The sequence below is a fragment of the Dermacentor albipictus genome, chromosome 7 (assembly GCF_038994185.2).
Source record: "Dermacentor albipictus isolate Rhodes 1998 colony chromosome 7, USDA_Dalb.pri_finalv2, whole genome shotgun sequence".
NCBI classification, from domain to species: Eukaryota; Metazoa; Arthropoda; class Arachnida; order Ixodida; family Ixodidae; genus Dermacentor; species Dermacentor albipictus.
This window is the reverse complement of record NC_091827.1, coordinates 38,924,204-38,944,183: the sequence shown is the minus strand read 5'-3', so window position 1 is coordinate 38,944,183 and position 19,980 is coordinate 38,924,204. Positions and strand designations below refer to the sequence as shown.

Sequence of the window (19,980 nt, the reverse complement as noted above, 5' to 3'; positions counted from 1 at the left end):
CCCTGTCCCCTTGCGCTTGCGTTTGCCCTAATACTGGACTCGCGGTTTGCAGGTCGATAGGTTTGCAGTCCACAAGGCAACAAAGTCGAATCATAGTGCTCGCGAAAAGACTAAGACCGACTCTGACCGCGGAGCTCTCGTCAAAATGGAGTACGTTGTAACACAAGCAGACGACACTTGCTGTGTGCCGGAAGTGCTGAAGTGTACTAAAAAACTATTCTTGTGTATTCTCTTTAAGTTATTTTCTTTTTACAAAAACAAAGTAACTAACATTCCAACTATTACGAGCATCATTTGTTCACCATAAAGTTGGAAAAATTATCGACCACGCGCCCTGGTCAGCCAATCAGATAGCTCGCCCATGTGACGTAATATGGGTTATTTGCATCATATGGGTAGGGGCGGCTTAAAATTCCGCCGAGCAGTGCGCTGCGATCGGCAGCGATGTGTATTTTTAAAACCTTATAATAAATTACACGCTTTACGCAGAGCGCTTAGATGCATCAATTAATGATCAGAAGAACCTACTCTAACGACTCAGTACGTTTGTAGAAAATCGCCAAAATCGTTTCAGGGTCCCTTTAAATGAGACCCAAGTAAAGAAGGGATCGCCAAACAAGTCTGTTTATTGTTCTTGTGTACGTCCAGTGAATAATATCGCAGTATCGTCTGCATACATTAAAGCTTTTGACTGCAACACTGTCGGGAAATCTAACAAATAAACAGAACAAATTGGGACCCAAAACCAACATTTGCGGCACACCACGTGGCCTTTCTTGATGCGGTTAGCAGCCCATCGCTTTTTTACTTTTTGCCTTCGTGGTTTAAGATAACTACAAAACAAGTCGTCAGAGCCACCAACAATACCATAGCACTTGCTGAGCTTTTGTAACAGTGCCGAGTGATAGATGTTACTAAATGCCTTCTATATATCGACGAAAATTCTGATAACAATCATTTGATAGTTAAGAGCAGAGTTCATAGCTTGTGCTAGTCAGGACAGCAGTAGATAAGGACTTTCCTTGGACAAAACTCTGCTGCTCATTCAAACGACGTTATTTTTACTAAGGAAGTTCCTCAGATGTAGCGTGAATAATTTCTTGAAAATATTTTTTATAATGCTTAAAATGGATATTGACCAGTAGCTACCGGGAGTGTTGTGGCTGCCGCTTTTGTATACTGGATAGGGAGTGGCCATTAACGAATGGGTAAATAAATGGCAGAGTGGAGTACTCAAACTATGCATATTATTTTCAGTACCTTGGCTTGTGCGCCGTCGATTCCGGTAGTTTTCATCACCTGTAGCCTACCTACAACAGACGTCACCTATTGTTATGATCTGAAAACTAAATTTTTCATTCCTTTCGACATCAATGGTCGGCCGTGCAGCTCTAAATTCTTGCGTAACACTTTCACCAACAGTAGCAAAGTATAATGATTAAAACCATTAGTAAGGCCAGGTATGTTGTCTAGATTATTTTATCACCGTGTCCTGCAACTGCATGTGATTGGGCCTTATAAATAATCATTTGTTTTCTTTTTGTAGCAATATTCTTTTTTTGGCAGTGCAACCATAGCCTCAGTTACCAAGGACGCATGGCGTAGTCTTATTTTTAATTACATTGGTGATGCTGTAAATAAAGTTTTCACATTCTACTTGGACATTGTCATTATACAGTGCTTCGAACAAGGCTTATTTCTGCAGGGTACGTACTTGCGAATAGTTAACGCCAATGCAATTTCTCAGGATCTACTTTTGAGCAGGATGCAAGTATGATCGTGGCAAGAAAAGCCAGGCAGTGATCAGAAATGGCAAAATCGTAGGCTCCAGCTTCCACATTTGTGTCGAGACTGCACAGTATGTGACCAATAAGTGTCACAGAACATTCCAAGAAACGTGTGTGTTTGGGTATAACATTTCTAGGATTGAAAGACTGCAAAAGGAACACAATCATGGCATTGCTCTTTCGAAAGGTCAATGTTAAAATCACCACAGATCATTATTTGAGAATGTGAGGCTACACAAGCAACCATTGTGTTTTCCATGATGGATATAAGATCATCAACGCAAGAGTGTTGGGGGCGGTATACTACACCAAACATGACACCAGAAACAAGGGTTGAAAAAGGTGTTTCAGCAGGTCGTTGAGTGCTCGAGATGCCCATTAGGCATTGAAAATATAGCGCCTTCCTGATTATAAATAGAGCTACTCCACTGCAACGGGTCGCATGCACTGTGACAGCATACATGACAGCATACACCAAACATCACACCACAATCAAGGGTTGAAGATCCATTAGGCATTGAAAATATAGTGCCTTCCTTATAAACAGAGCTACTCCACCGCAACGTGTCGCATGCACTGTGACAGTAATACGTATTCAGATATATTACTGTGATTATCTTTTCTTACCTATGTTTCCGTTATTGCAATGATGTCGTACTTAAACCAACATTGTGACAGGTAAATCAGCAGTTGGCCAAATTTTTCTTTATGCTGCGGTTATTACACTCAAATAATGGTACATTTTCATGTTTGCGCCATGCTTTTTTACCTCTGCATCGCTAATGATTTCACTCAGTTATTGTACTAGGCCCAGTCAGCTTGAGTAAAGCAACAGCGGACCGAGGACAACGCCAGAGCCCAAGAGGTCGTATCAGACTTTTATTTTAAAAATTTAGCGCCAGTTGTTTGTGCTGCCACGCTGACAGCGATCTCCGCGGCCAGGATCCTGGCCGTTACTAGTTCCGAAGGGAACTTTATCTTTAATTTTGCTAGAAGTTTTCGAACAAAGTCTTGGCAGTTGTTGCTCAACAGATTGTAACTGCCAAGGTCCTTCATTTGGTCCATGGCTGCATTCACATTTCTTCTGGTTATTGGGTACTGTCCCGCCACCACCTGCAAAGAAAGAACAAGAGAGTGCGTGATTCAACATTGCGTTTGTATTTTTAGGAAAATCACACAAGCTACTACAGTCATATCGAATGAAACATGTAGTGAATTAAGATGCCTGGATTATTTCATCAAAAGCGAGGTTATGCTTCAGTACCTCCTAAAGGCGATCTTGTTCGCCTTGATCCTGTAATTTTGCCGAGTTGACGCGGCATTGTACAGGAATGCACAATCTACACTCAATTGCGAATGTTGCCAAAATTTCAAGTACAAATCTAGGGACGTCGTCGGAGTAGCTGGGCTGTAATTATGGCAGCAATCCGTCTCCATATTAATAAGCATTGCTATTCCTACCCAGGAAGAAAACCCGTCCATCACGTAATACGAATTGCTATGAAGAAGTTAATGTATAAAAAAATTCACCTACGATTATCATACTCCCTAAAGCGAAATTTACGCGCAGCTGATTAGGTGTTTAGAATTCACGTTAATTGAGGTATAGAATTTGGTCAGAATGGCAGGACGCTCTCTCCGTGGCGGATGCTGAGCTTCTGCTCGTGCCGCTTGTTTAGTAGCAGCAGCGGTAGCATTCTCTAGCGCATGCACACTGGTTCGCCGCCACGGAGCATGCCTCCCGTGGCACTCCCCCTTCCTTCTGACGCTCCCGGACACTCGAAGCGAGCGGTCGCATCGCCCCTCGCTCCGACGACTACGGCTCGCCCGCCACTTCTTGCGCGCGTACGTCTCCGCCTTCGACCGCGCTTACGAGCGCAGCCCTTTTCAGGGCTCGCACGACAGACCCTGCAGGCCCTCCGAAGAAGCAGCAGAGGAAGAGGCCGACGAAGCAATCTCCCGACTGCACTGATGGCTCGGCGTCCAGACGAGCCCAGCAGCTCAACCCACGTGGCCGGCAGTCACGCTCCGGCAGATCGCCTGCCACCTTACGCTGGAAGCGGGGGCTTAAAGCTCGCACGATACATGCGCTCTCGGCGGACTCGACGAGCTCCGCGCCGTCATGTACGCCTCCTCCAGTGAGCGCGACACCACCCACGCGCGCACCATCTGCGCTGGATACACTTACGTGCATTTCCCATTGATGCACCGAAAACCACCGCCAGCGACCACCACGCCGCGCCGTCTGCTTCAACGGACACCACCGCGGAGGCCCCCACTTCGGCTGCCTCCACCGACGACAGTGCCAGCTGCCCGTCGACCGGCGACACCGACGACAGAGCCGGCACCTTCTTCTTGCCAACCGCAAGCATGATTGGCTCCGACACTGCGTCCTCCCGCACGGACACGACCACTTCGCCCGAGGCAAGTCCTGTCCGGCCGGTCTCCCCATCACTGTCGTCACCTGCAGCCTGCTCGTCGCCCCCGCTCACCAACACCGAGACCACTCCCCCTACGGCGGAGAAGGGCTCACGCTCGGCGGCGGTGGCTGCTCCCGTCGACGACGACAAACCAGCCGACGGCCGCATGTACGGCGAGAGCCGGCCGAGAGCGCCTACCTCTGCCCCAGCTTCTGAGTAAACGTGGGAGCTCATGCAGAGAAACTCCCCGCTGCTGCTCGCGGCCGCCGTGGACGCCCAAGCCTGCCAGCCGGCAGCGGTGCAGCCAAAACAAGCCGCAAGAAGGAGACGCCGTCACCGACGGCTCGTCGACTTCGAGCCGCACATTTCGATGGGGGCGAAATGCAAACACACCCGTGTGCTTAGATTTAGGTGCACGTTAAAGAACCCCAGGTGGTCGAAATTTCCGAGTCCTCCACTACGTCGCGCCTCATAATCAGAAAGTGGTTTTGGCACGTAAAACCCCATAATTTTTTTCTGGTCGTCGTGTGCAGTGGCATACCCGCTAGGAATTTGTCTAAGGCATCGGCGATGTCGGAGGTTGGCGCAGTGACTACATGCACAAGGAGTTAAAAACGGACTTCTACTTTCATAAAGCAAACTCGAGGATTCCTGGGCCGAAAGCTGGGAAGCTGAAGCTCTGCGACGATGACAGGAGACGTATTTATGGCGTCGTCACACTCAGCAGGAGGAACAGCGTCGTTTATGGCTAGTGTTCCAAAATAAAACGTATATGACCCGACTCACCACTTGTTGGGAGTTCGGTTTAACGGAAGCAAGGAATATACGTTTTGACAGTGGTGGCAGTGGTGGTGCCCCTGTCGGACAGCTGCTTCGGTTCAAGCAGGAGGCAATGACCCCCACTGCGGGGACAACGAAGTGACTGACGGTCGCTAAAAAAGCATAATCGACCTTTGTAACGATATTTTACATTCCCCGCTGCAAAGGAGTGAGTAAATTATGACTCAAGTGTTCGCACAAGCATTGTCGCGCGTCTACTGCAATTTGCTTAGCATGCTCATAAACTTTGGCAGGGAACTTTTAACGACAGCAGAGACCTTCCTTTGTGTGGGTTTAAGACTACCTAGCTTAATAGGTTGTTCGTAATTCTAATATAATCTATTGCAGTACGCATAGTTTCAATATTTAACCTTCTTGTGCGAAAGTGTCATTGATTGGATGGATGGATGCGAAACTTTAATAAGGTCCCTGAGGTACGCGACTCAGCGCGCTGCGGGCCGCTCCCACGTTGGGACAGTCAGGCCTTGCCCGACCGCCGCATCGTGGGCCCTCTGGACAGCCCATAGTTGCACCCCGGCATCAGGGCTCTTGATAGCGGAGAGCCACTTGTCTTCATTGATTTCTTCTGTGCCTCGTAACGAGGGGCAACGCCAGAGCATATGATCTAGGCTAGCGATGTCATTGCAATGACTGCAAGAACTAGTGGCATAGGTGTCGGGATAAATTTTGTGGAATAAAGCCGGACTGGGATATGAGCCTGTTTGCAGTAATCTGAGGGTCAATGCCTGCGCTCTATTTAACTTCTTGTGTGGAAGGGGAAACTCTCTTCTGCCGAGATAAAAGTGCTGCGCAATTTCGTTATATGTGGTCGGTTGATCTCTATTCTCCACCGCTGCGGGCCGGCGTTGGAGTTCTCCATGGTCGCGGAAAGTGAGACCTCGCGCCTTGGAGTGGGCCAGCTCGTTGAGGTTTGTGGGGCCTCCCGCGATGGATCCCATGTGAGCGGGGAACCACGTGAGAGTGTGGGTGGTGATGCTTTTGCCGTCGAGGATGCGACAGGCTTCCTTACACACGGCGTCGACGCTGAAGGCGCGGATGGCTGCCCTGGAGTCGCTGAAGATATTGGCGTGTCCGTCATCCAGGAGGGCCAAGGCAATGGCCACTGTCAGGATTGGGGGCTCAATCCCATCGTCCGTGGTCCTTTGCCAAGATTGGAGTACGGCATGAATTCGTAGGTAGCTGGCCCATGCCGTCGTCCAACTTATTTACGCTGAGATCGTTGATGAAGTGAAGAACTGCTTCTCATCGAGAACGAGGAAAAAGGGTTTATTTACAGAAACTAAGTCAGTCTAACATGACTGCTTGAGAAAAAGAGTAACAGTCCAACATGACTGTATGAGAGAAGTGACTCAGTCTAACATGACTGCTCAAGAGAAGTGTGTCCTCAGCATTCGCACAACCACAGTTTTTATACACTCGATCCGCCGTTCCTACGACGCGGCGACTGTTCGTTTACACATCACCAACTCGCAGCTGCTCTGAATATCAGTTTACGTACACAAAGGCAACCGCGCTCTGTACACAGAGGCAACCGCGCGGGGTGCCGTTCCGGGAAACTATCGGAGCTGATCGAGGGTCGCTCGTTGTTCTGCGCCACTCCGAAGCGTGAGATGCAGCAAAATACGCCGTCCCCACGGCAGCTTGTCCAGGCGTGCCAAATCAGCTCCGCGTTGGGGAACTCTAGAATCATTGTCCACACACCGAACTAGTTCCGTCACAATGTCGAAGGGGCTGGAGGAAGGCGGCGGATTCCAACGCAAAGGCCGCTTCTTTGAACGCCTCCCAGCTGCAGCGACGGAGAGGGAGAGGTGCGCGTCTTGCACCCCTTGTCGTAATCGGGTGGCAAGGTGGCAATCTTGCTTCGAAGCTCGCCATTCTTGACAGCGCCTCCATGGGCCGGAAAGTCTCGACTGTCTAGCGCTGACAACCGCTAGGCAGGAAGAGAACGGCTGCTGGTCAGGGGGGGATTGATGTCTTGGCTCGCAGCGACCACTTGTGCTTTGATGTCACCGCCCCAAAACATCCAACAAGGACAGGCAACTGCAATATGAACCCCACAACACGGCTCTGCGCCGAGATGACGTGCATTGGCTCTCACTTTAGACACGCTAGGCTTCAAAAAAAAAAAAACAACAACAACATAAGTGCAGAAACAAAAAAAAAATGCTACATTTCACTATGCCAATTTCTGAAGCAAATTCCTGCTGACCAATTCAGCAATCATGGAGGGAATTCTGCTAAATGAGAGGGGATTTTCTTCGCCTAAAGAAAAGCTAACACTAGTAACCCCAAAATTTAGGCGGGACCCTCAAACGCAGAATTCAAATTAGCCTGCTCAAACCATCCGCATTGCTATGCAACTTTCCCTTCTTATATCTAACGGAGAAGTTGTACTCTTGGAGAGTGAGGCTCCATCGGAGCAAGCGGCCGTTTTTGTGTGACATTTGATTGAGCCACGTCAGAGGACAGTGGTCGGTCTCGAAGATGAACTTCGCTCCGTACAAGTAACACGACAACTTCCGGGCGGCCCAAACCAAACAAGCGCATTCCTTCTCTGAAGCGCTGTAGGCTTCCTCTCTTACATTTAGTTTACGGCTGGCGTAGAGGATAGGATGCTCCTCGTTATCGTCGCCGACCTGACTAAGTACCACACCCATACCTCTGTCGCTTGCGTCGCATTGAACTATGAATTCCTTTGTGTAGTCTGGCGCGCGAAGCACAGGGCGAGAAACCAATAGCGTTTTCAGACTTTGGAAAGCGTTCTCTTTGTCCTTATCCCAGTGTACGTTACTCGGTGCTCCCTTTCGGAGGGCGTCTGTTAATGGACTTGCCAATTGCGAGTAATTCGGAATGTACCGTTGATAGTACCCCACAAGTCCCAAAAATGAACGAACGTCCGTTTTCGTGCGCGGCTGAGAAAAATCTCCAATCGTCGCTATTTTCAGCTCAGCCGGCCGTCTCATGCCCTGACCAACAACATGGCCCAGATAAGTAACCTGCGAACAACCAAACCTACACTTTTCCGCTTTCATCGTTAAGCCGGCTTCCCTCAACCGTGAGAACACCTGTTTGAGGTGCGATACGTGTTGTTCCCAGCTGTCGGAAAAAATGGCCACATCATCAAGATAAGGTAAGGCGAACTCCTGCAAGTCCTTTAGGACAATATCCATTAACTTAGAGAAGCTAAACGGCGCGTTCTTCAGCCCGAAGCTGAGTGCGAGAGGGCGAAAAGTGCCTACAGGCGAGATGAATGCGGCATAGCGGCTGGCACTTTCTGAAAGGGGAACTTGCCAGTACCCCCGCACGAGATCTATAGTTGAAATGTATTTAGCAGCGCTAACTCTTTCAATTCGTTCCTCAATGTTGGGTATGGGGTACAGCTGATCCCTAGTGATCGCATTTAACTTCCTGTAGTCAACACACGGACGAGGGTCCTTGTTAGGGGTTTCTACGAGTATTAGCGGTGACGTGTAGTCACTCTCAGCGGGCTCAATAACTCCCAACTCTAGCATGCGCTGTATCTCTGCCTCCATAATCTCTCTCTGTCTTGGAGACACCCTGTAAGGTTTTGATCTTACTGGTTCGGCAGAGGTCAGCTCAATTTCATGCGTTATCAGTTCGGTTCTACCCGGCCGATCGCTAAATCTGTCGATATATTCCCCTAACACCCCTTTTAGCTCATCTAGCTGCTCGGGTCTTAGAGCATGCGAGCTTACCGAGTGTTCTACTACTTCTTCTAGGCCGATTTCAGAGTTGGAGGTGGCCCTATACTCCTTAAACTTGGTACCAATGCCATCCGGCTCTTTGACGGTATAGTTAACGACTCCGCTCCGCTCTACATACGGCTTCATCAAATTACAGTGATATATCCTCACTTCCTTCCTGCGACCGGGCATTCTCAAAGCATAGTTGGTATCTGAAAGTTTGTGCAACACTTTAACGGGCCCGTCCCAGTGAACTTCAAGCTTGTTCTTTCTTGAAGGTTTGAGGATCATTACCTGGTCTCCGGCGTTAAACGTACGAAGCCTCGCATTCTTGTCGTAATAGAATTTGGCGTTCTTTTGAGCTAGTGCCATGTTCTTTCCGACTAGTTCTTGGGTTGCGCTTAGCCGCTCCAGTAAATTTAGCACGTATTCAACCACGGTTGGACTCTCCCCTCTTTCCTCCCACATCTCTCTTAACATTCTCAGTGGAGACCGGAGTGTCCTCCCATACACTAGTTCTGCTGGTGAGAACCCTGTCGCCTCATGTGGAACCGTTCGCAAAGCAAACAAAGTTGCCGGCAGACAGTTCTCCCAGTCCTCCTTGTGCTCGTAACAGAGCGCACGCAAAACTCGCTTAAGCACCGAATGCCACCTCTCTACACTGTTTGACTGAGGGTGATAGACAGAACTGTGTATTAACTTTACCCCGCACTTTTGCAAGAATGTGGAAGTCAGTGCGCTCGTGAATACTGACCCTTGATCTGCCTGAATTTCGGCTGGAAACCCAACTCGTGCAAACACTGTCAAAAGCGCGTCTACTACTTCGGTGGAGCTGAGCTCTTTCAAAGGGATTGCTTCTGGAAACTTGGTGGCCGGACACAGCATGGTAAACAAGTACCTGTAGCCTGATTTTGTTTTTGGAAGAGGCCCTACCGTGTCTATTACAAGTCGTCTGAAAGGCTCTGTTATTAAGGGCACTACCTTCAGTGGAGCTTTCCAAGTCTCTCCTGGTTTACCAGAACGCTGGCAGGCGTCGCATGATCTTACAAAGTTTTCTACATCTTTGAAACAGCCAGGCCAGTAGTATTCCATAAGCAATCTTTCCTTTGATTTGTTTATGCCTAGGTGGCCGGACCACCCATTTCCATGACAAAGACTCAAAAGGTCCTCCCTATACTTAGTAGGTATGACTAACTGATCTAAAATCTTACCCTTTCGATCTCTGTAATGCCGATACAACAATCCTCCTTTCTCATGTATCGTTACGTTGCGCCTAGCAATGCCTTCTTTAGCTGTGTCACGTAATTTAGCTAAGCTCTCATCATTCTTTTGCTCAGCTGCCAGTGACTCTCTATCCACGCGTAAGAGTTGATCGAGGTTCTTTGAGGCCGGTGATAATAACGACCCTGTCTCGCTTGTGAGCGCGTCTGCTTGCTCTTCCTGCAGGCTAGAACTCTGACACTCTAGTGCTACGCTCTCATTGAGCTGGTCAGCTGGCAGGCTCTCCTCAACTGTTCTTTTGTCCCTCGGGCCTAGCTCGGATTCGGGTATTGAAGTTATGCCCTTTTCTGCTTCCGCTGGAGGAGCTTGAGCAATTTCAGCCGAAAGCGCCGCGATCTTACGAGCTTGGCCTCGGGTCAATGCCTGTACTATGCCCTCTCCCAGTTTGAGCCCTCTGTCACGCAGTAACTGATTCGAACGATTCGAAAAGATGTAGGGATACTGCAGTGACAAAAATTTGGAAACTGCAGCCTCAGTCTCTAGCTCCCCGAATGGTCCACTGATTTTGACTTTGGCCATGGGCAGACACACGCTGTCTTCTACAACCTGTTTTATCCACGCTACTTCTCCGGTGAAGTCATCTACCATCACGTAAGACGGATGGACAATGTCCAGCGTGGCGGCACTGTCTCTTAGCACTCGGCATGGTTTTCCATTAACTTGCAGGTCGTGGAGATATGGACTTAAAAGTTCCATATTCTCATCCTTTTCCTCCACGTAGGAAAAAACTACGCTAGACTTCTCGCAGTTTACAGCTATATGTCCCAGTTTGTGGCATTTGTAACAGCGAATTGGTCTAACAGATTCGAATTTTCTTTTCTGTTCTTTTTGTGCGGTTTCTCCGTTAAGTTTCTCCTCGCTCTTTTCTGCGGGCTTTTCCGCCATGTCTACAGGCTCGATCGTCTAGTTTGCGCACCCTTTTTGAACGGAAATGGTTTCCGCGGTCCATTTCGACCGTCCCAGTTTCCCTCCTCGGCGTTCAATTTTCTACGGGTTGCGTACTCTTCGGCTAATTCAGCCGCCCTTTCCACAGTGTTTACATTACCTCTGTCTTGCACCCACAGTTTCACAGCTTGGGGGATGGTTTTGTAAAACTGCTCTAGACACATGCATTCAATGATCATGTCTCTGCTGTCGTACGCTTCCGCGCTTTTAAGCCACTCAACTAGGTTGGCCTTTAAGCTATATGCAAACTCCGGATAGCCCTCGCTATCTTTCTTGCCTGTGCTCCTAAACCTTTGCCGAAAAGCTTCGGCTGAAAGGCGGTATTTCTTCAGGAGACTAGCCTTAACTTTTGCATAATCATATGCATCCTGCACACTCAGTCTGGCGATTACTTCCGCCGCCTCACACGGCAACATAGACAGCAACCGCTGTGGCCATGTACTCGGGCCGAAGTTCATCTTTTCGCAAGTCCTTTCAAAATTGCTTAGGAACAAGCCTATGTCGGTCCCGACCTCAAATGGCTTTAATAGCCTGTCCATGCGGTACGATTCTGCCTCACTTGATCGTCCCAGAGCGCCTTCACTTCCTTGAGACAACTCCAAACGTCTGTTTTCAAGTTCAAGTTGCATTTTTCTTAACTCGCGATCTTTATCGCGTTCCTCTCTCTCTCGTTTTTCTCTGTCTCGTTCTTCTCTTTCTTTTTCCCGTTTCTCTCTCTTTTTGAGAAGTTCCAATCCCATTTCAATATCTTGCTCACTGGCCTGATTGGAAATTAGCTCCAATAATTCCGATTTCAGCATTTCCTTGCGTACATCTAGGCCCAGTTCCTCACCAACAATCAACAACTCGTCTCTCAGCAGTGTCCTTAACTCCATGACTGCTGCTTTACTGCATTGATTCTGCTCTCTAAATCTAGCTAGGAAAACACAACCTAGCTAACACACAACAATCTAGCTTCCCTACTGTTCTAAACAGAACAACCACAAAATGAAGCCTAGAGAGTCAAAGCAAAAACCAAGCACTCACCGCAGATACAGCACCATGTCGCAAAGTCCATCTCACCGCTGTCAGCCAGTTGTCAGGATTGGGGGCTCAATCCCATCGTCCGTGGTCCTTTGCCAAGATTGGAGTACGGCATGAATTCGTAGGTAGCTGGCCCATGCCGTCGTCCAACTTATTTACGCTGAGATCGTTGATGAAGTGAAGAACTGCTTCTCATCGAGAACGAGGAAAAAGGGTTTATTTACAGAAACTAAGTCAGTCTAACATGACTGCTTGAGAAAAAGAGTAACAGTCCAACATGACTGTATGAGAGAAGTGACTCAGTCTAACATGACTGCTCAAGAGAAGTGTGTCCTCAGCATTCGCACAACCACAGTTTTTATACACTCGATCCGCCATTCCTACGACGCGGCGACTGTTCGTTTACACATCACCAACTCGCAGCTGCTCTGAAGATCAGTTTACGTACACAAAGGCAACCGCGCTCTGTACACAGAGGCAACCGCGCGGGGTGCCGTTCCGGGAAACTATCGGAGCTGATCGAGGGTCGCTCGTTGTTCTGCGCCACTCCGAAGCGTGAGACGCAGCAAAATACGCCGTCCCCACGGCAGCTTGTCCAGGCGTGCCAAATCAGCTCCGCGTTGGGGAACTCTAGAATCATTGTCCACACACCGAACTAGTTCCGTCACAATGTCGAAGGGGCTGGAGGAAGGCGGCGGATTCCAACGCAAAGGCCGCTTCTTTGAACGCCTCCCAGCTGCAGCGACGGAGAGGGAGAGGTGCGCGTCTTGCACCCCTTGTCGTAATCGGGTGGCAAGGTGGCAATCTTGCTTTGAAGCTCGCCATTCTTGACACCACTTGCTCCGCCGCACGCGACGACGTGGTTCGTACCGAAGCCGCGTTAACGGTCGAACCCCTGTGGTTGATAGACACTACCGTGAAATTGTCGCTGTTGCCATACTGGGCCGCGTCAACGAAGCAGCTGCCTCCAGGGAGTAGAATTCTTTTTGTAGTTTTTCCACCATATAAATAATGGGAAGCAATGCTCCGTGGTTGTTAGTGGCTATGGTGTTGGGCTGCTAAGCACGAGGTCACGGGATTGAATCAAGGCCACGGCGGCTGCTTTTCGGTGCGGGTGAAATGCGAAAACACCCGTGTACTTAGATTTAGGTGCAGGTTAAAGAACCCCAGGTGGTTAAAATTTCCAGAGTCCCACACTATGGCGTGCCTCACAATCAGAAAGTGGCTTTGGTGCGTAAAACCTCATAGTTAAATATAATGGGAAGAGTTCCTTTCTCCGATATTAAGCTGAGGATAAAGCTTGACAGGATAATAACGGTGTAACAAATGAATGGACGTAGAAAAATCGGTTTAAGATTATAAGTTGCCAGTGTGGAAAGCAAATTAGCTATGGACCGTTTTTTCGTAGGCGCCGCCATATTGTGAACGCAGTGGCGCCTCCTATATGAGCAGTGCCATACTGGCTTGGGTGAAAGCGGTCTCTTGCATGGCAGCTATATGCTCGGCAGTAGGTTCTGGCGTTTGTTTTCGCGGTCGTGCGGTCTGTTTAGTATGACGTGCGTCTTCTACGTGGTAAACGTTTCTGTGAGACGTGCTGAAGCAGTTTAATGCGTCATGGCCGGAATTTCTTCTGGCGTTGAGGTGTACGGAACACGCAGCGCGATGTGTGCGCGCATATTTGAGCCTACAATCAGCCTCGGAGATCAGTTGTGTATTTCTGAATGTTCCAATCACTAATGTGACCTTATTGCAGTATTATCCTCTATTTCTAAGCTGTGGTTTAGGAGCCATGAAACATACGCGACGATTGTAACAGCGTGGGTACGGTTCTGCTACGACGATAGGATGCTGTGATGTTATACTTTGACAAGTATTCAAACTGTTCTCTGCAGGTTACATTGCGTGACTACTTGGTTCGATGGATGAGGTTTCCGCCCCTGAATAATATAGTTTTGGCAAGCAATAGTAGCATACCTTACAGTCTGAATTAAGCTTGTCCAGCAAAGGGACTCTTTACAAACTGCGCGAGTGTCCTAAGCAGTGGTAGGTACTGGATTACATATATCTTTGTTCTGTTACCGCATAGTCCAAGCATACGGAATCAGGGTTATACATTTATAAACGTTGTACGGCGTGACTATGCGAGGTAATATTGCAGCGTTAGCACGTTTTCTCTTGCTTTTTCGAAAAAGAGGATGATAACCGAATTTTTTTTCAGTTGTGTTCCTTCGGTTCTCTACGACGCACTCACACGTATTACGAAAATTTTGTCCTCAGAAACAGGCATCGCATTCTTTTTATGCGATCCCTCATATATTATGGCTGTATGCAGGCCAGAAAGGCAATGCCGAAGCGCACAGCTTACATATGTATCGTGCTGGTCCACCAACCGCTGTGATCGCTGTGTTAAGCAGCGCCATCGGCCTCATGCAGGAAGGCTAGCATAGACATATGGTAATTTGAAGCCTACTAGACTTGAAACGCGCGAGAACGATGGCGGTGCATCACAAATATTTGATAGCGCTTGCCGCTTAGATGTTTCGGGGTTGCCTTAGGTTGGCCGTGCACGAGCATGCGCTCTTATGCTTTATGTTTTACTCCGTACGCCAAGCGATCAGAGAGTGAGCAGATTTACCATTTCATGCTGCTAATACAGAGATACCGGTTTTCTTTGTTGCATTAAAGCCGATATAAGCAAAATAGTTCACAACCCATACACACACCGCGACTGATAATCATGTGCGTACACTGGGGTTAATAAAGCGCGTCACATTTTTGCGCCCCCAAAAGATATTTCCGCCTACTGTAGTTACCTGTGCACCGAAAGGCTTCCCTGACGACCTTATATGAACGGACATGGCGTAAATTTCACAAAATACCATCTAAAACATCTCGCAATCGTTCCGCAGCACGCGACAGCAATACTTTCAAGCAGCGCCGCGCCGGATCGCCCAAGCCAGAGAGGAGGAAAGGCTCTCCGCGCGCCCTATCCTCCTCGCCCGAGGAAATGGTCTATAGAAAATACAGCAGCTAGCTATTGTTAGATATGGAGCTGGTTCCTGCGATTACTTCGAGTTCCCCAGACCACATCGGATTGCAGCACAGCTAATTGAGGAATGCAGAAGCAGGAAAGCGCATTCCAGAGAAGCGGCCGAGCAGACAAGTTTAAGGCAACAAGTTTACATGCCAACAAGTTCGTGCGCCGCCGGGATTAGCAGGTGGGCATCCGACAATGAAGCAGGTGCAGCCCTCCCCTTCTCCTTGTTCGAAGTGCATTGCCAGTCTGCGATGCAAGACCGCAGCAAGCCGCCAGGTGTGACACCACGACACGGGCGCCTACCATTGGCTGAAAGTGGCGTCATCGGAGTGGACTCTCCCATTGGTCAAACATGACGTGACTTGCAGTGCTCGAAGGGTTTATAAGAAGCCTTCCAGAGAGACCTGAGCATTCTGGGACATGCCCTGATTCCCTGATTCACCTCTCTCGAACTTCTTGCCGCGGGCCGCAGCGTCCGAGTTGCTGCCGGCCCGTAATGTCTGTACGACTGATACTTGTCGCTCACCTCCCTGTACATAATATGTAATTAAATCCTACCAAGTTTTGTGTTTTCATCCGCGAAGCCCGTCCCCCAACCCCTACATCTGGTTGGCAGCGGTAGGATCGCCTCCGAATGCATCAGCTGGTGGCAGCGCTACGGATAAACCTTCGTCGAGAGAGATCCTAAGGAACCGGGAAGAGCGAAGAAGAGAGAGCCTTCGTCGAAAGAGGTCCGAAGAAACTGGGAGTAGCGAAGAAGGAGCGAGCCTTCGACCCAGGGAGTCTGGAGGAACCGGCAACAGCGGACGAATGAACCGGATGGCAGGGTGCTGTAACCGTAAGTGAGCGCGTGGTTTTTTTCCTTATGATTCGCCAGACTCAAAGGTTGTGTGTTCAATTTTGATAGTTCTGGGAATCGGGAATTTGTTGCATTGTGTGTTTGCACAAATTAATTAAGGAAAACAGTTTTAACCACCTGTCGGGGCAGCTGCCATGGATCTTAGAAGGTTGACGAGGTTAGACTTGTTGTTGGTGTGCGACGATTTGGGAGTTGAGGCGGACGAACGGATGAAAACGCCAGCTATCATAAAGGCGATTAATGATAGTGGCAATGATGATAAAAGCATTGAGCTTGCTTGGGAAGTGATACAGGAGCCACGGGAGCGTGCGCGTCGTGTACGTTTGCGAGAGCGTCGTGAGCTTAGGAGTGAGCGTCAGCGTGAAGAACGCGAGAATGAACGGAAGCAGGAGCTTCAAGAACTTACTCTGAGGTGTCAGCGTCACGTACGTGAGAATGAACGCGAACGGGAGTATCAGCAACGTAAGCTTGAGCGTGAGCAAAAGTATGAGAGAGAGAAGGCAGCACTGATCAAAGAGATACAGTATTGTGATCAGGTATTGGCACAGAGACAACGGCTGTCTGAGAATTCTGTAGGTAGTACAGAGCGAAAGAATGAGGAAGCATCTAGCGGACTTTCGCCAGAAGCCGACGAAAAGAGTAGTGCCTGTCAGATTGGCTGCAGATTCTTAAGTGAAGGGAAAAGGCTAGCTGCTAACGATGCCTTAGTGGCAACAGAGGCCGTTAAAGGCCGTAGTGAGAGAGAGCGACGAGGTGCTGTGCCAACAGATGACTGTGGAGACAGCTAGGCCAGCTGCGAACAAATTGGCACAGTTACCGAGCGTGTGCGTCGCTGGTAATGTTAGCGAGGTTGCTAGCGAAGAGAAGGGCACTTCTGACCCGACAGAAGCGAGCACCCATGTAGAGCCAGATGTGCGTGCAGAAGTGAAGTGCGAGGTGAGCGGTGCAGTTGAGGGTAATTCTCGGGGTGGCGAGCTCCGTAGCTCACGAGAAAACAACTGCATTGTTCAGGGATCGGTGCGGCTCTCCGCCAGTCTAGATAGCCTAGATAGGGATGATTCTGTTAATCATTCGGACTGTGCGCGTGAGACAGCGATCGATACCGACGGGCTGTGTGTCGATGCGCAGCGTGCGCTGGGCAATGTAGCAGAGGGCAGTTCGCAAGAGTGCGAGTTGTCTTACTCGAGTAAAGCCTGCTGCATTGTGCCAGAGTCGGTTGGGCTGTCCGCCAGTCGAGGCAGAGAGAGAGTAGATTTAAATGTAAATCACTCAGACTGTGCGGGTAAGAGACCGATCCGGGCCGACGAAATGTGTACCGGCCAGCACGAGGCACGAGAAGGCGACATGAAGGCGAGTGCAAAGAGAAAGCGCCGTAAAAAGAAGCGCGGTAGAGACCGAAAGTCGGTAATTAATGTAGCGCCGCCAAAGATGGCGAGAAACCCAAAAGGGCAGGGCGCGAGTAAGAAGGTGCGGTCGTCTAGGACGATGTTGACGCATCCAAAATGGTCGAGCCACCGGTCAAAGGGGGACCGCGAAGAATGTTCTGCGCGGACGCGGACAAAGGGCACGAGGCAGTTAAGCTCCTCGTCGTTCCGTAGTTCTTTTCACAGCTCAGCGTGCAGTTCGAAGAAACGCAAGGTGGCAGGACGAGACCAGGTGGGGAGTAGGGACGCGGTCAATCGAGTTTGTGTTGAAAGCGGGGCGCGAGGACGCAAATTGGCAGGAGACCGTAACGTCTTGGGGGAGCTGATAGTTAGTCAGCCCTTTTGTTGTCTCTCGGCAGCCAGAGTAGCTTTCAAGCCACGACGACCGCGAGGACGGCTCAGAGTATGAGTCAGTCGTAAGCAATCGGGAACGGGAAGCCAAGAGAGCTTCCGCAGAAGTGAAATGTTATTTTGTTTTATTTTTGAGCATCGGAAAGTTTTCGCGATTTGAGACTAGGATTTCTTTCAATGTGTAAGGTTTGAGCTTTGTTTGTGTTTTCGTTCGAGAAGCTCGAGATTTGAAAGATGAGGTTTATGTAAACATGTAGTCTCGCGAGATGCTCATTAATAAGTAGATAGGCTTTTTTTGTGTGTGTGTGTGTGTGTGAGTAACCTGAAGGTCAAGGTTATCATCGAAAGGCCTATGGTAAAGCGCGTGTGTTATTTAACCTTCTTTCTTTTTAAGTATTTTTGAATTTTGCAAGGTTAAGCGCGTAGATTTTCAGTGAGTGCATGATTTGCACGGAGAAGCGTTCTTAGTTCCATTAGCGCATGTCCTGTGTGGACGGAAAGAAGCAGACTTTATGACTGGGTTGCTCGTGTGTGTTAGGGCAGCCGTATTCTGACTTCTCTGATAAGTATGCGTGGAACGAGTTATTAAGACGCATTATTTTAAGGGTTCTGCGGAGTGTGTAAGTCCCGCAAGTTTAATTGTTCGTTTATGTCACGTGTCCTGTAGGACTTTCAGGAAAGAAACGTGAGTAAGCGTGAATGAAAAGTTTGCCTACAATGCAAGTACGCGTTCTGTTTAGTGACCACAAGGCTGGTGCACTTGTGATTACGTACTTGTGAGGTTGACCAGATTGTTTAGTGGCACCATTACGTGCGATAAGTACGCCACTGCGATAGATTGGAAACATGCTGTTCGTGTAGTTAGGCCACTTATGTTATGTTCGGCTGTTTTCATTTGTTGTTTGCATCATCAACGACCCTTTTGTTTTGCAACAACAATAGTGCTCTGGTCTTGTCGGCATTCGGGGAGAAATGGATAGCGGTTTGGAAGGGTGGTTGGAACTGTTTTGTCGAAATTGGGGAAATAAAAGATCAGGGTTGATTTTGACTCAGTAATAGTCTGGCGAGTCAGGGGTGAAGAGCCTGCGCTTACGCGTGGTGCAGCGCTGTGCTGTTTTGTTTGTTTGACGTTTGTTCTCCAGGGCCCAGGATCCCGAGGGTTGTCAAACGTGGCTCGACCCCAGTACCCTGCAGCTTCTATCAGCGTTCCTCATGGCCAGCGAATTGATTTCACCGGCCATTCAGAACAACCGGGGCGAGGACGAGCTGTTAGATATGGAGCTGGTTCCTGCGATTACTTCGAGTTCCCCAGACCACATCGGATTGCAGCACAGCTAATTGAGGAATGCAGAAGCAGGAAAGCGCATTCCAGAGAAGCGGCCGAGCAGACAAGTTTAAGGCAACGAGTTTACATGCCAACAAGTTCGTGCGCCGCCGGGATTAGCAGGTGGGCATCCGACAATGAAGCAGGTGCAGCCCTCCCCTTCTCCTTGTTCGAAGTGCATTGCCAGTCTGCGATGCAAGACCGCAGCAAGCCGCCAGGTGTGACACCACGACACGGGCGCCTACCATTGGCTGAAAGTGGCGTCATCGGAGTGGACTCTCCCATTGGTCAAACATGACGTGACTTGCAGTGCTCGAAGGGTTTATAAGAAGCCTTCCAGAGAGACCTGAGCATTCTGGGACATGCCCTGATTCCCTGATTCACCTCTCTCGAACTTCTTGCCGCGGGCCGCAGCGTCCGAGTTGCTGCCGGCCCGTAATGTCTGTACGACTGATACTTGTCGCTCACCTCCCTGTACATAATGTAGAATAAATACTCCCAAGAGTTGGGGTTTTCATCCGCGAAGTCCGTCCTCCAACCCCTACACTATACGCCCAGTCTGCCAACCATTATATAACAAAGAGCAAATTACATTTCTCAGCAGCTCGTGGGATAATGACGGCAGGTGCGTTTAGCGCGAACTCAGCCATTGCCTGTGCCATTTGAGTATTGTTCTGGTGAGTTTGTCTCCCTCAGTTCGTCCTTTCCGGTCCTACTAAAGTATGATATGTTAGGTGTACCTTTAATATGTGCAGTAAGTGCTCGACAATAACAGCCAGATGGAGGTTTCCAATTTTGTGCCATGCCATTTGTATCTGCATTTTAATTTATGCACTCTAAGGGTCGTGTAATGGAATAAAATGAGCCTGACTGTACAAATAATTATGGGCTACTGGAATCGCAGAATTTAGAAAAGTGCGCTTCACGGAAGTATGAATGTCGTGTTTCCCTACATTGTCGACCGGCCCCTTATACTTTCCGGACC

The 19,980-nt window shown here is 49.1% G+C and overlaps 1 protein-coding gene across 5 annotated transcripts in view; it reads right to left on the bottom strand.

Annotated features, from left to right (window-relative positions):
- Positions 1–2,538: 2,538 nt before the first annotated feature.
- Positions 2,539–19,980, bottom strand: part of LOC135905663 (uncharacterized) — a 100,329-nt gene continuing 82,887 nt past the window's right edge. For 2 of the 5 annotated variants that reach the window (XM_065436614.2, XM_070521925.1), the window contains one exon: positions 2,540–2,900. In XM_065436614.2, the coding sequence (XP_065292686.1) occupies positions 2,667–2,900 (234 nt within the window). In that variant the 3' untranslated portion in view covers positions 2,540–2,666. Of the gene's footprint in view, positions 2,901–19,980 lie in introns of all 5 variants that reach the window. The other 3 variants (XM_070521923.1, XM_070521924.1, XM_070521917.1) reach the window with 3 other exon arrangements.